Raw genomic sequence first — 13,840 nt, 5'->3', positions numbered from 1 at the left:
ACTCTGGTAGGGTTCGTTTATGGTGTGAACATGAACCGACCCAACTGCAGAAAACTGCGCCTTTTTATTTGACTGCTCTTATGAGGATACTTAACAAAACGGACATTTTGGCATAATGGTGTGTGTTATTGTTCGTTCAAGCGTGAAAGAGAATTCGATTCCAGCGCGAGGTCTGTGCACGCGATACTGTTGCGTGTCTTTCTGCGCGTCGTGTGTGCATCAGGACATTAACAGACAGAGCGTTCTCTTTTGTCTTACCGCGCTTAAATGGTTTAAGAGCATGTTCTCTCAGCCGGAACTGTCTTGCAGCAGATCGTCGTCGTCTCAAAATCCTAATTACAACATCGTATAGATGACACTGTGTCATATGATGCTCATTAGTTTCTTCATATTGCGTTTGTAGAGAATAACACCAAATCAGTAAAAGAATAAATATTGCATTACGAAATATCTTCATGTTGAGCCTGTTTTTGCACTTCCTGCTTTTCCCTACTTGAGAATTCCTGTCCAATGAATGGATGACCTTACCACACGTGTGGTTTTGTTTACAAATTTTGGTTCACTTGCAAAAAGAGCAGTGTGAAAGCGAACCGTACCAAAAAGCTTTGGTCCGGACCAAAGCAATTGACCTATCGGACTTTCCTGGTGTGAATACACCCTAAGACTTGACAGATAACTAGACAAATATCTAACAAGATCAGGACTTTACAAGACAGTTCTTCACAAGGTACTCACGGGAAGGTCTACACACAGGTAATGTATCACAGGATACACACACTGAGAATCACAATGAACAGGCACAAGACAGCAAACACAAGGGGAGTAAATAGAGAGACTAATGATAAACAGGTTCAACAGGTGACACCGGTAAAGCAATAATGACAAAACGAGGATAACAAGGGGGCGGGGCAAGAGAACGAGACAACACAAGCACATGGCCCAAACAAAAGGCCATGTGCTTCCACAGAAAACATGGGTCTGTCAAGAATTAAAGAACGACAAGGACTAGATGGCAGAATCATGACAGAACAACAACAGTGACACTGTGTTGAGTGCAGGAAGGAAGGATTACAATAGATTTTTATTGAGAAAAATAATTATTTCAAGTGTGTTGAGGTTTAGACGATTCCTCTTCTCGGACAAAATCTCTCCAGCCTTGGAAAAAAGATCCTTTCACAAGGAACAGAGGATGCAGGGGAACATAAAAATGCCAGTGCCAGCTGATATAAATGAGGACACTGATGCTTCTGTTGAGCCCAGACAGGGGAGGATTTCCTCTTTCTTGCTGGCTCCATTACCAGGAGGTCACAAAAAGCAAACAAATCCAAAAGGGCAATCCGAATGAAAAAGCAATCCAGTCCAGATCCAAAAATCCAGAGCAATCCAAATAATCTTATCTAATTAATATAACAAGACTATAATATAGCTAGGCCTACTATTGTCGTCCCAAATGAAGATAATCAGAGGGTTAAATACCCCCCCCCCCCCCACACACACACACACACACACAAATTTTTTTTTTATTGAAAAACAAATTTTTAATGAATCCTGTGTGTGATAATTTCAGTTGAAACGTACGCACAGATACGTCACTCATCATGACTCACAAACACACACTGATCTTACGGTCTGTTTGAGGATTCATTACACACATTTATTATGACATGTTATTTCACTGACAGAAGTTCAGCTGTGTTATTAATGTAATGAAGAGAAAGTAAGAGACTCTATAACATCTCACTGTTACTGATTTATCATGCAGCTCAAAGCATTATGGGTAGAATCTCTACAGTCTGTTCTCATTCATCAACAGAGTTTCACTGATGGTATATTATAAAGAGATAACAATCCAGGATAAACACTAAAGCCAGGATAGAGTGTGTGAGTAAATGTGGTCTGGACTGTGTGTATGAGGCTCAGTGTGTCAGAGACGCTGTAGAAGGACAGAGTTCCTGCACTGTGATCCACATACACTCCTATTCTCCTGTGATCCATACACACTCCTTTTCCACTGCTGATGGGCTTTCCAGGGAGTTTAGTCTTTATGTTATTGTGCTTGAATGAGTAACTGGAGGAAGAGCAGAACAAACTCCAGGACTGATCATTATATCCAAACCGACACTCATTACTTCGTCCCTTCCTGCTGATGCTCTTATATGACACTGATATACACACACATCTCCCACCCCACTCAATCTCCCAGTAACAGCGTCCACACACACTCTCTCTACACAACACCTGCCACACATCATCAAATCTGTCTGGATGATCAGGATACGACTGCTCTGTGCCAGTGTTAGAAATCACTCTGTTCCTCTCAGACAGACAGAGGAGTTTATTCACTGTGTTCGTATCCAGAGTGAACTGATGAGAATCTGATGGAGAGAAAACACATTAGAATCAGGAATTATGAAATATTTAAAATATTTTCCAATAAAAATAACCCACATTTGTATTTTTCATTTCATATTTAAATCTTCTGCTGATAAAAAATTCCAGATGAAAAACACCTCCACACATTCCACCTTTTTTATTTTACATTTTAAAATCAAGGGATATTTCACAATATTCCTGTTTTTACTGTATTTTGGATAATAAATAAATCCAGCCTTAGTGAGCAGAAGAGAGTTCTTTCATAAACATTAAAAACCTTTGTTACGTACGCTATACAGAGGAATGCATGTTGTATATGTGTATGTGTGGTTAGACTGTTTTATGTGTTTCAGCTTTCATTGGAGCCACAGCCTGTCATTCTTCACCAGGGAAGATGACGCCCCAGTTCACGTCACGTTCCCCTGTTTAAACACCTGCATCTCCTCTGTGTCGCCAGCTTTTTGCTCACTCTGCTGTTTGCTCGATTGCTGCTGCTTGTTGCTCTGTTTTATGATTATCACTGTTATTAGAGTCCTTGTATACTGTGTGTTAGATATAGATACTGTACACTTCGAAAAAGAAACATTTTGGAGTTGAGTTTTGACTATACGTGACCCTGGGCCACAAAACCAGTCACAAGGGTAAATTATTTGAAATTGCTGAATAAATAAGCTTTCCATTAATGTATGGTTTCTTAGGATAGGACAATATTTTGGCGGAGATACAACTATTTGAAAATCTGCAATCTGAGGGTGCAAAAAAATCTCAACATTGAGAAAATTGCCTATAAAGTTGTCCATTAATCGCGCATTAATGGATCCCATTTTGCTGCATCCACTCACATAAATAATTTTTTTATATGTTTATGGTAGGAAAATTACAAAATATCTTCATGGAACATGAAGCAATGGTCTTGGACAATGGAAGATGTTTTTTTGACACCAAAGCAAGATGGCGGTCATTAGCCGCGTCCTGCCAGAGGAGGCCAGGGAAGGACCAGCGTTCTACGGGGGCGTGCTCTGGCGACAGAGGGGGACGAGTGTGGCGAGGCTCGTGAGCGGCGCACACTATCATCCGGGACCTCTGGGGGCTCAGAGATGGGTGTGTCAATTCTTTCTTTAACCACATTAGGGTGTTGCCCGCCCATGGACGAGGGAGTGGAGAACAAAAGATTCTCCCCGGCCCTCCACCGGGGGAAGGAGTGGCCCTGCTACCACCTCCTGGAAAGAAATGAGTGCCATCTCTGAGCAGTCTGTCTCAGAAGCACTGCTTAGCCTGGCGTTTAGTGGGGCTGGGGCGCCTTCCTGCAGCTTCATCCACGATGCAGCCCGGGTGAAGGCTGCTGTTGGGGCCATGCGGGAGCCACGGGAGGGCGCCCTCGGCGGCGAGCAGGCTGAGGACTCTGTACTGACGGCAGGATGGAGGCAGCAGCGAGCCGTCAGGTCAGAATATGTTTTATTGCCTCAGTCTGCTTCTGGGCGGTCGAGAACTGTTGGGCAAAGTCCTCGACCGCGCTGCCGAAGAGGCCAGCCTGGGATAGGGGCATCCCACTCTGCATCCCTCATATCAGCCAGGTTGAGCCACAGGTGTCTCTCCTGGACCACATTAGTGGACATCACCTGACCCAGGGAGCGTGCGGCCACTTTCGTCGCCCGGTGAGCGAGCTCATCAAAGAGCCCTGGGTCAGTCCTCCCCTCGTGCATGTCCCTGAGCATCTGGGCCTGGTAGACCTGCAGAGTGGCCATGGCATGCAAGGAGGCGGCTGCCTGCTCCACAGCTCTAAAGGATTTCACCACCAGACGAAAACCTACAGGCTTTGGAGGGGTGCTTTGGGTCACCACGGGAGGAAGCGCTCTGCGAACAAAGTTGTATCGCGACAGAACGCTCCACCTGGGGAACCCCAGTGTACCCTTTGGCAACCGCCTGGTCGAGAGGAGGACAGGCCAAGGGTGCCTTCCAGGACCTCGTGACCTCCTCATGCACGTCTGGGAAGAAAGGCATTGGGGTTGGACACTATCTACACTGGACGCCAAATCACAGACAGTAAAAGAACACAGAACCCATTATAATCAGTGATTCTGTCTACACTGAACGCGCTACGTTCTATTTCTGACTCACTCAATTACGCTATGGACAAATGCATTTGGAATGTTCATGTTGTGTGGAATGTTAGAATGTTTCAGACCATTTTTTTTTGTTAGAACACCCCATTTTGAAAACATTGCTCCCCGATGTTCTCCGTTGACAAACGCAAATTTACATCATCAACTCTAAATATCTTCTGTCATGTTTTCTTTCACCCTCTACAGAAAAAACATGAACTCACTCAGAACTCACTCAGATTTTCTGCTTGTTTTCTTAGTGACTTACATTGTAGGAAGTCGTTCCTGGTCCTGGGAACAATGTTGGTGAAAGTGACTGTGGAAATCAACAGACATGAAGAGTGTGATTATCATGTCAAGAGAAAATTATCCCTGCATCTGTTCCTAAGACATTTCTAATATGATCTTCTACATGATATGAGATGATGGAGGATCATTTCTGAGAGCTGATGAATCTCCAGGACTTTACCTCTGTCAGAGATCTTCTTCAGCTCCTCTTTGCAGAAATCCTCCAGTTTGTCTTTCAGCTGATGGACAGATTCTCTCACACCATCAAAAGAAGAGAGAGAACTGAAGGGATTGTCATTTACGTCTGTAGATTCAGGAGGAGCTGAGAGAGACTGGAAACTCTACAGAAAACAGAAATTAGAGCTCATCACCTCCACACTTCATCAATAACCTGCACTACTGTCAGATTTGTGTGGCTCTTGTTGATCTTTAGTAACTCTCAAACCAGCTCTTTCACAGCATCAGCTTCATTCTTCTCATATTCATTATAACATGTTAGAGCTAAGTTATTGTGTTTGACACTTACACTATATGTGAACTTTTTAGGAAAACTCTAGGATGACCAAACAACTGGCAATAACATAAATGTAACAGATCAAGTCCATCAATGGAGTCACATGGCAGAGTTGAAGCTGGCACCATCAAGTTCATGTATTTCACATTGTTGTTTCCTAAGAGATTGAGTTTGAGTCTGACTGATGATGATATAATAACCGAACACACAGATCAACTCTGTGAGTCTGTTGCTCAAGTCCACTATGATCCTGTTCTTCTAGATCTCTGTTACCTGTAGGAAATAGATGTGATCCTGTGTGTGTGAAAGCTGCTCCAGCTCAGCGTCTCTCCTCCTCAGATCATTGATCTCCTGCTCCAGTCGCTCCAATCGTTCTTCAGCTCGACTCACTGCAGTCTTTTCCTGATCTCTGATCCGCTGTGTCGCCTCAGAGCGGCTTCTCTCAATGGAGCGGATGAGCTCAGTAAAGATCCTCTCACTGTCCTTCACTGCTGTCTGTGCAGAGCGCTGTTACACACACATCACAATCACACAGTGAGCTTCAGTGAGTCCTGACTGAGACTTCTCAAACTTCTCTTCTTCTCCAGACTCACCTTATGAGACGCGACAGCCTTTCTCAGCTGCTGAAGATCTTTCTCTCTCTGCTGGATCCTCTGCTGGAACAACCTCTGCGTCTCCTTCAACTGGTGCTAAAGGACAAACCAATGACAGCAGAAACATCACATTAATCATCAGGTAAACAGATATGAATCCAATATCGGTGAAGTGGTGAGACTGAGGGGTTAAAGATCTTACGTGGTAAGTGAAAAAAGTGAAGTGAAGTGACATGTGAAGGCCAAGTTTGGTAACCCATACTTTGAATTTGTCCTCTGCAAAGAAATATCCCACCAAAAAAGGCAAGAGAGCAGAAAAGGCCTTAGTCACCAGGGCGACCATCAGATAAGATGGTTTTATTGCTGTTAAAAATGTGGTCAAGACTGAGGCCATAGGAAAGACCTACAGCCCTTAAAACAGACTTTCCTGCATTCAGTTATAGACAAACTGATCTATAAATTAACATTGTGTCTGATAATTGTATGTCTTGTATACTGTCTCTTGCATTTATATTTATTTTATGCATGCTTTTTAAGAGAACTACTAGTTGTAGTATAACTCCACCTATATCGTGTCTCCTATCTAATTAATCCTCATTTAATGACTCACACTTTAATGTACATCACCTCATCATAGAATGCACTAACCACACTTGAGACTGAGTCATAAATCCTCCCAACAGAAGAATTTCCGACTTGGATATTCCACCTTTCTTATTGGTCGAGCCAACCCTGAGAGGTGGGACCTTTCTCAGGCTTTAAATTTCCTTCTCGGTACGTTCGCATAGCTGTCCTGCGGGGCCGCACCAGGCCCCAGGGCAGCAGGCCTTGACCCACAACCAGCCATGTGCTTATTCAGGAGAGAGAGGACCTTCTCAACCACAAAAGAATCAAGGACAACATCAGGAGTTCGGCACAATTTCTTCATTCAGTGCAGAAGAAGTTCATCGCAAATCCAACCATCAACTCTTCCAACTTCCTCCCTTCTCCTGGTTGCTCTGCGTGTCCTCTCCGGCCCAGGGCTGGCAGGCCACAAACCATGCAAGTTCATCACCATTTCTTCATTCAACGCAGAAAAAATCGATTGAGACTCATGGAACCATCACAATCCTTCTTCAGGAACTTCACGAAATGCTTTCACTGCAAAGGCCATGCAAGTATACATTTAATGAGGTGCTCTGAAAATAATAAGCTGATGGTTCTAATTCATAGTTAGATGGATATTTCCCATAGTTCCATTTCCTGCTTCCGGTTTCATTCTGTCACTTACCATTTTACCCAGGTAAATGTGATTGTATGTTGTGTGTAGGGCTGTGCAAAAATATCGATACAGCTAACTATCGCGATATTTTTTTTTCACGATAGTGTATCGATATTTCAACCTCTAGTATCGATATAAAAAAAAAAACATCAAATCCCTCTGTGTGCGTCAAACAGCCTCCGCCGCTGCTGTAGTTGTCGCTGACTCGCTGTCCAGTTGTATGAGGCGCCGGACTGGACAAAAGCGAAGTGAACTGCGCGCGAGAGAGACCGAGGGTGTGAGCGCGCGAGAGAGACCGAGTGTGTCTGCGCGCGAGAGAAACCGAGGGTGTGAGCGCGCGAGAGAGACCGAGTGTGTCTGCGCGCGAGAGAAACCGAGTGTGTCTGCGCGCGAGAGAAACCGAGGGTTTCCGAGCATTAGTATTGGTACAAATATGGTAATATAATTACTATATAAGAGGCATGGAAGTTCGATTAATGGACAACAATAATCAGTACAAACATCTTGTTTTGAACTATAGTTTAATAAATATAGATAATTCGAGCACATAAACTTCCATATGGAGGATTAAATAAGATTGAATGTATGTAGTAATATTCCATAACTAATCACTGACACTGTACCACAACCGCGTCAAATAACAATGATTCTGAATTTTATTCACCAACATCGGGATGTTGTCAGTGCAAGTCATGGTGTCCGAGCATTAGTAGGCTTATTTGGTACATAGTAATATTATATATAATTATTATATAAGAGGCATGGACGTTCAATTAATGGACAACAATATAAATAAAAACAACAATTAAATTATTATAAACAATAGTTCAAAACAAGATGTTTGTAGTACTGATTATTGCTGTCCATTAATCGAACTTCCATGCCTCTTATAGTATATAATATTATGTACCAATTAGGCTACTAATGCTGGGGCACTCTCAGTCTCTCTCGCACGCAGACACACTCCGTCTCTCGCGTACTGTCGCTCGTGCACGCAGACACACTCGACACAATGCAAATACCTTTTGCGAATAAATTGGAATTTAAGTTTTTGTCTGCTGAGTTATCAATATAATGTGATACACATACCAGAATACCCCAGGTGGTACAAAACAAGTTGTATATTCAGCTCTATTTTTATTTTATTTTTACATTTAAAAAAAAAAAAAAAAAAAGTATTGCAATATATCGCAATATGTATTGTATCGTATCGTGATATATCGTATCGTGACCCATGTATCGTGATACGTATCGTATCGTGAGGCCCTTGCCAATACCCAACCCTAGTTGTGTGTTTAGATTAGTTATGTTTGCGAATTAGTTAATAAAACTTGTGCACTATACGTATTTGGTTCTGATTCTCTGCTTGCAACAGAGTTTATTTTAGGACTTAGATTTTGACTACAGGCTCTTAGTAGTACTTCACAGGAAGAAAGACGTTTCCCTCTTCCAGAAATGAACATTTCTAAGATTTAATAAACAATTAACACTAAGTGTTCACGGGACAAACAGGTTGATTGATTGTAATATTCATTTTACTACATTAAATTAATTCTAGTAACTGATCCAAATATTCATAATTAATTATTACAAGTTATGATTTATTATTAATATTTATTTTGAGCTAATTTGCTACACTGAAATGTAAATTCTTTCATTGTGTACTCCTCCTCATGTCTTTCCAAACTGATTTTCTCTTGCAGAAAACAAAAGAAGATATTGTGAAGACTGAAAACAAACGTCAAGTCGGACACTTTCTGCTTCCCATAGTGACGCTGTGTTTGCATACTTTATCACAGCTGAAGTAAAATAAATGCAATATTTGTCAATGTAACAAGGTTTGATGTTATGGGAAGGAGGAGGCGGGAACCGGCGAACATTTAAAAAACTTTAATTCCAAAACAAGACTCCGCTCAGCTATGCTCGATGACACCGCGGATTCCCCACAGCGGTGGTGGCTCTTTGACAGCGCGTTCCTTCTTCCTTCTGGGTTTCGGCACCAGTGTAACAAGGTCAGTTGTTATGGGAAGGGAACGTTCAATGAACAACTGCAGCACATAACACACATAATGTAAAAGTCCAGGCCTGGTCCTCTCTCGTTCTTCACTGTCGTCTTTTTATGCTTCCGTAGCTCCTCCATGAGATACGAGACCGGTACGGAGCGCAGGTGGTAATTTAAATACCTATGTAGTGGGGTTTATGTTATTTAATCAATTTTATTTTGACAAACATGACACAATATAACATATAAAAAGAGCTTTTACTGTTATAAAAACCAGATTTGTGAGCATTAGTGGAACTGAAGGGGTGAGAATAATGTCATTGTGGAACAGCTGTGTCGTCATCAGAGCTCGTGCAGTCGCTCTGGAGAAGCTGTGCAAAATGAATCAACCAGCTGCTCTTGAATCTTTGATGCCGTCGCAACTGTCTTAAGTCAGACAAAATTTCTAACCAGCATGCACTGCTTCAAGTCAGTTGGCAATCGGTCTGCGCAGCACTACATGAAGTCGAATAAGCCTATTCTTATCACTTTAGAACTTAAATTATTTATTTTATGCTACTTTAATGTCCTTTTTTAAGATTGAAACTTTTGGACCCTATTGACTTTCAATATATGGACAGATGAGACCTTCTTCTGTGTTCCTCAGAAAAAAAGAAGTCATACCAGTTTTGAATAACATGAGTAAATGATGAAAATATATATTTTTTTACTACTGACCTACTGGTTTAAAAGGGAACTGTCATCCGCCCCCGCGCCTCCTCCCCTCTCCTGTCAAACAGCTTCTGTGCACGGCATCTTCTCAGCAAGCAGATTTTTTTTTTTTTTTACTGCTCGTGCCGGAGGTGCCACCCCCCAAAAAATGCCGCCCCGGGCGTTTGCCAGGTTCGCCCGTGCCAAAAACCGTTAAGGCGGGCATACACTGTGCGATTTTCGTCCGATTTTGAGCCGAATTCTGACTCGTGCGACTCTTTTTCGGGTCGGGCCGATTTTCAGCTTTGTCGTGCGTCGTTTGTCGTGCAGTGTTCGTGCAGTGTACAGGGGGAAACGAGAGGCGATTAACCTCTCACGACCGGCAATTGGATGGTCGGATGAATTTCTGGCATGTTAGAAATTTTGGTCGCTCCTCGTGACTATATCGCACAGTTGAAGCAGAGCCACGAACCGATTGCCCTAAACTCAGTGTTTTTCCCTCACTGCGCCTGCGCGAAAACAGTTTCATCTGCAGCAACAACAAAAAAAAAAGAAAAAAAAAAGAAAAGAAAAGGGAGATAGGCCTATTTAAGCTCTGTAGTTCAAAGCTACAAATTACTGTTGCAAAATGGATTAACCATTACCCACTTCTTCCAAGCCACCTGCGATGTAGGCTACACTTTTTTATTGTTAAAAAATGTTTTTGAAATAAAGCTGTTTTTAATTTTCATTGATGAATTATTGCAGTGGTCGGACATAGACTGTTAATAATTCATTATATGTATATAATTCATTGTAATCGACCTAAATGTTTTAGACAATTTTCAATGAGGAGAAGTAAGCTTCTATGTAATATTTTATTATCCTCACAGCGCGTTGGTTATGCGGTGATGCGCTATGAAATTGTTGCGTGGCAATTTAATTATAATAGCCTATCACTTTAATAATAAAAGTAGCCTAGGCCTTCCCTAATAATAATAATAATAATACAATAATACTAATAATAATTTAATACATAAATTGGAAATGCTAAATCATCTTGATATTGATAGCTGATGCTTGTTTTGACAATATCTCTGGATACATGATATCGTCTATAGGCGCAACCCGGCACAGGATTTTATCGCGCTGATTCGCGCATATTTCACACGTATAGTGTGAGCAGTGAAGTCGCAGCTCGACGTTCAGACCGTATAGTGTGAGCACATAAATCCTGAGCTTTGGCTTTACATCGAATGCGATCTACTCGTTCAGTGTGAGTAGGTTCCTTGCTGAAACCGCACAGACATCGCACAGTGTATGCCCGCCTTTACTGATTCCTTCACCTCCGCATCGCCGTTTATGTTTTCTTTATTTTAAGGTGCGTTACATTTCAGACACAAACGTTAAGCAGTAGACCAGTCACAACAGACTGGACCGCCTGACCAATCAGACAGACAGCGATTTTCAGAAGGCAGGTTTTAAAAAATCTAAAGCAGTGTTTAGACAGAGGGTGAAAACAGACATTAAATGCTGTAAATGTATTCTAGTAGACCCTGTAAACAACATTATGAACCTGTAAATAAGCATAATGGGATCTCTTTAAGTTCATACCTGTTTCTCTGTCCTCTGAGCTGCAGCTGATACAGTGTCGTGGTTTTTATGTTCAGCCATCATACACAGCACACATATACACTTCTGATCAGTGCGGCAGAAAACCTCGAGGAGCTTGTCGTGTTTCTGGCAGATCATCTCCTGCAGTCGTCCAGTGGCATCAGTCAGATTGTGTCTCTTTCTTTTAAAGAAACTCTCATGTTGTTCAAGGTGATTCAGACAGTAAGAGTTCAGACACCCCAGACAGGACTTGACAGCTTTGCGTTTTCTTCCAGTACAGACGTCACACTGCACATCTCCAGCTCCAGCGTAACAGTCAGCAGGAAGTTTAGTCTTTAGTTTCTCCAGCACTTCAGCCAGAATGGTGTTTTTAGCTAAAGCAGGTCTTGGACTGAAGGTCTGTCTGCACTGAGGGCAGCTGTAGACTCTCATCTGATCCTCCTGATCCCAGTGGCCTGTAATACAGATCTTACAGTAACTGTGTCCACAGGGAATGGTCACTGGATCCTTCAGGAGATTCAGACACACTGAACACAGGAACTCATCTTGAGAAAACCTCGCTTCTGCCATTTTACTGCATGAATACAGAGATACAAACACACAACAGCTCAACTACAGTTAAGTTTCTCTTTCCCTGAACTGAAACTGTTTCTTGTTTCCTGGTTCTGTGTTTGAGTGCCGTGTGCAAAACAGATGTGCCTGTAAAGCAGTGTGACGAGGCATGATGGTAATATCGGTCCTGTACAAAAAAATGATGGCTTAGTCACAATAGCACTTCAGTGCAATGTTTTTTTTTGACAGTCTTTGTGATCCAGTAGTCCCAAAAGTGTGCACTAAATATTAACAAAGTAAGGAAAAAAAACGTGTGTATATATATATATATATATATATATATATATATATATATATTAGCGCATGGCTGAAAAAAAATCCTTCTACACATAAAGAAATCACTTTTAAACCACTCTCAGAAACATCACGTTTTACTCACTCCTACTCAACCCAGCCTGACTTTGTGATGGGTTGATCATGAACGATTCTTCATTTTGAACGAATCTTTAATGACTCGGGAACAACGAGTTGTCTCAGAGAGTGATTCGTTAATTTTGCGTTGACAGCACACGTGCATAGGTTCACCTTCGACGTCTTCGGGTCTGAGTCTTTCGTTCTTTTGTCACGTGAAAAGACATCTGAATTGGATACAGAAATTAATAATTCCTAACCTTCCTTACAAACAAATGCAATAAATACAGTTGCATGATGCATTACAAATTTCTTACAAATTATAAATTTGTGAATTTCTGTCATGATGGTTCTTTCCATAACTTGTGAGGACGAGAAGACTCGAGAGGTGAATTAATAATTTCAGTATTCAGTACAGACTGCATAACTTTAACCTATGGGGCTGTGATGTGATGAACGAAGGACTCTGATTGGGTGGTGAGGTGAACTAACTGACTGCATATCCTGAAGACCCAGCTAAGCAATGAATTAATTGTTGCTGTTTCTCTTAAGTCATCCATTTTATTATATTCTATGATTAATTGTATTAAAAGCTCTTTATGTTTTAAAGTCACCACGCCATTTTTAAAATAAATAAATAAATACAATTGCACGTAAACTGAAAGATGTTGTTTAGTGATTTTTCGATTAAAAACCATATTAATTGCAGCTCTTCATGGTTTCTGATTGAAAGGAGTAAATTAAAAAGACAATTAACTGACATATAATCCTGCTGTACATGATTTAAAATGTTCTATGTTGATTCAATGTTCAATAAGTGATTTAGGTGGAACAAATATTGATTTTATCTTGATCTACTGTATTTTTCATTGTTGCAGGGTTTTACTCTAGCGCTCCTCCTCTCCATCTCTTGCTCATAACAGATTAATGGTTTGAGGGGAGTGATTAAGCGTTTCCCAAACCAAGCCGCCAAACCTACGTCATCAGTAACTTTTCAGACTTTGATTAAAGATTACGACGCCAAACTATTTTTTTCTGCTTGCACGGATTCATTTTTCACCACAAGACTAGTAATATGCGCTAACAAAGTAAATAGGGTCAATTTTGATTTCAGTTGGACTTTAAAGGAGACATATCATGCTTTTAAATCGTTCCTTTTTACATATAAGTCATACATTTGTAGTCTATATAAAGCGGAACTGCAATGCTTGGATCTGAATTCCTCATTATTATAGCTCCACAGGCCCCTTTTCTGATGTGCGTCTGAGAGAAACTCGTTTTTGTGCGGTCTCTTTAAATACAATTGAGACACTTCATACCCCGCCCCCTCTCCAGGTTGCAGAGGTTCAACTCCACCCCATTCGGCCATTTTTGTAGTTTGATAGCAGAGATACGATTATCTAGCGGCACAGAAACTTTTTATTCACACGTTATTAACAAAATGTCAACAACGGAAGACTT

At 41.4% G+C, this 13,840-nt stretch overlaps 1 protein-coding gene across 1 annotated transcript; it reads right to left on the bottom strand.

Annotated features, from left to right (window-relative positions):
* Positions 1-1,050: 1,050 nt before the first annotated feature.
* LOC311289277 (tripartite motif-containing protein 16-like) lies at positions 1,051-12,083 on the bottom strand. Its single transcript, XM_084407117.1, has 6 exons — positions 11,417-12,083; positions 5,871-5,966; positions 5,551-5,784; positions 4,945-5,104; positions 4,744-4,791; positions 1,051-2,375 (listed from the first exon to the last, which is right to left on the bottom strand). Exons 1-6 carry the CDS (start codon positions 11,984-11,986, stop codon positions 1,807-1,809), a joined length of 1,677 nt encoding a protein of 558 aa, XP_084263243.1. The 5' UTR covers positions 11,987-12,083; the 3' UTR covers positions 1,051-1,806.
* Between the last annotated feature and the right edge of the window lie 1,757 nt (positions 12,084-13,840).

The sequence above is a fragment of the Rutilus rutilus genome, assembly GCF_951802725.1.
Source record: "Rutilus rutilus genome assembly, chromosome: 4".
NCBI lineage: Eukaryota > Metazoa > Chordata > Actinopteri > Cypriniformes > Leuciscidae > Rutilus > Rutilus rutilus.
This window is presented reverse-complemented; position numbering and strand designations above follow the sequence as displayed.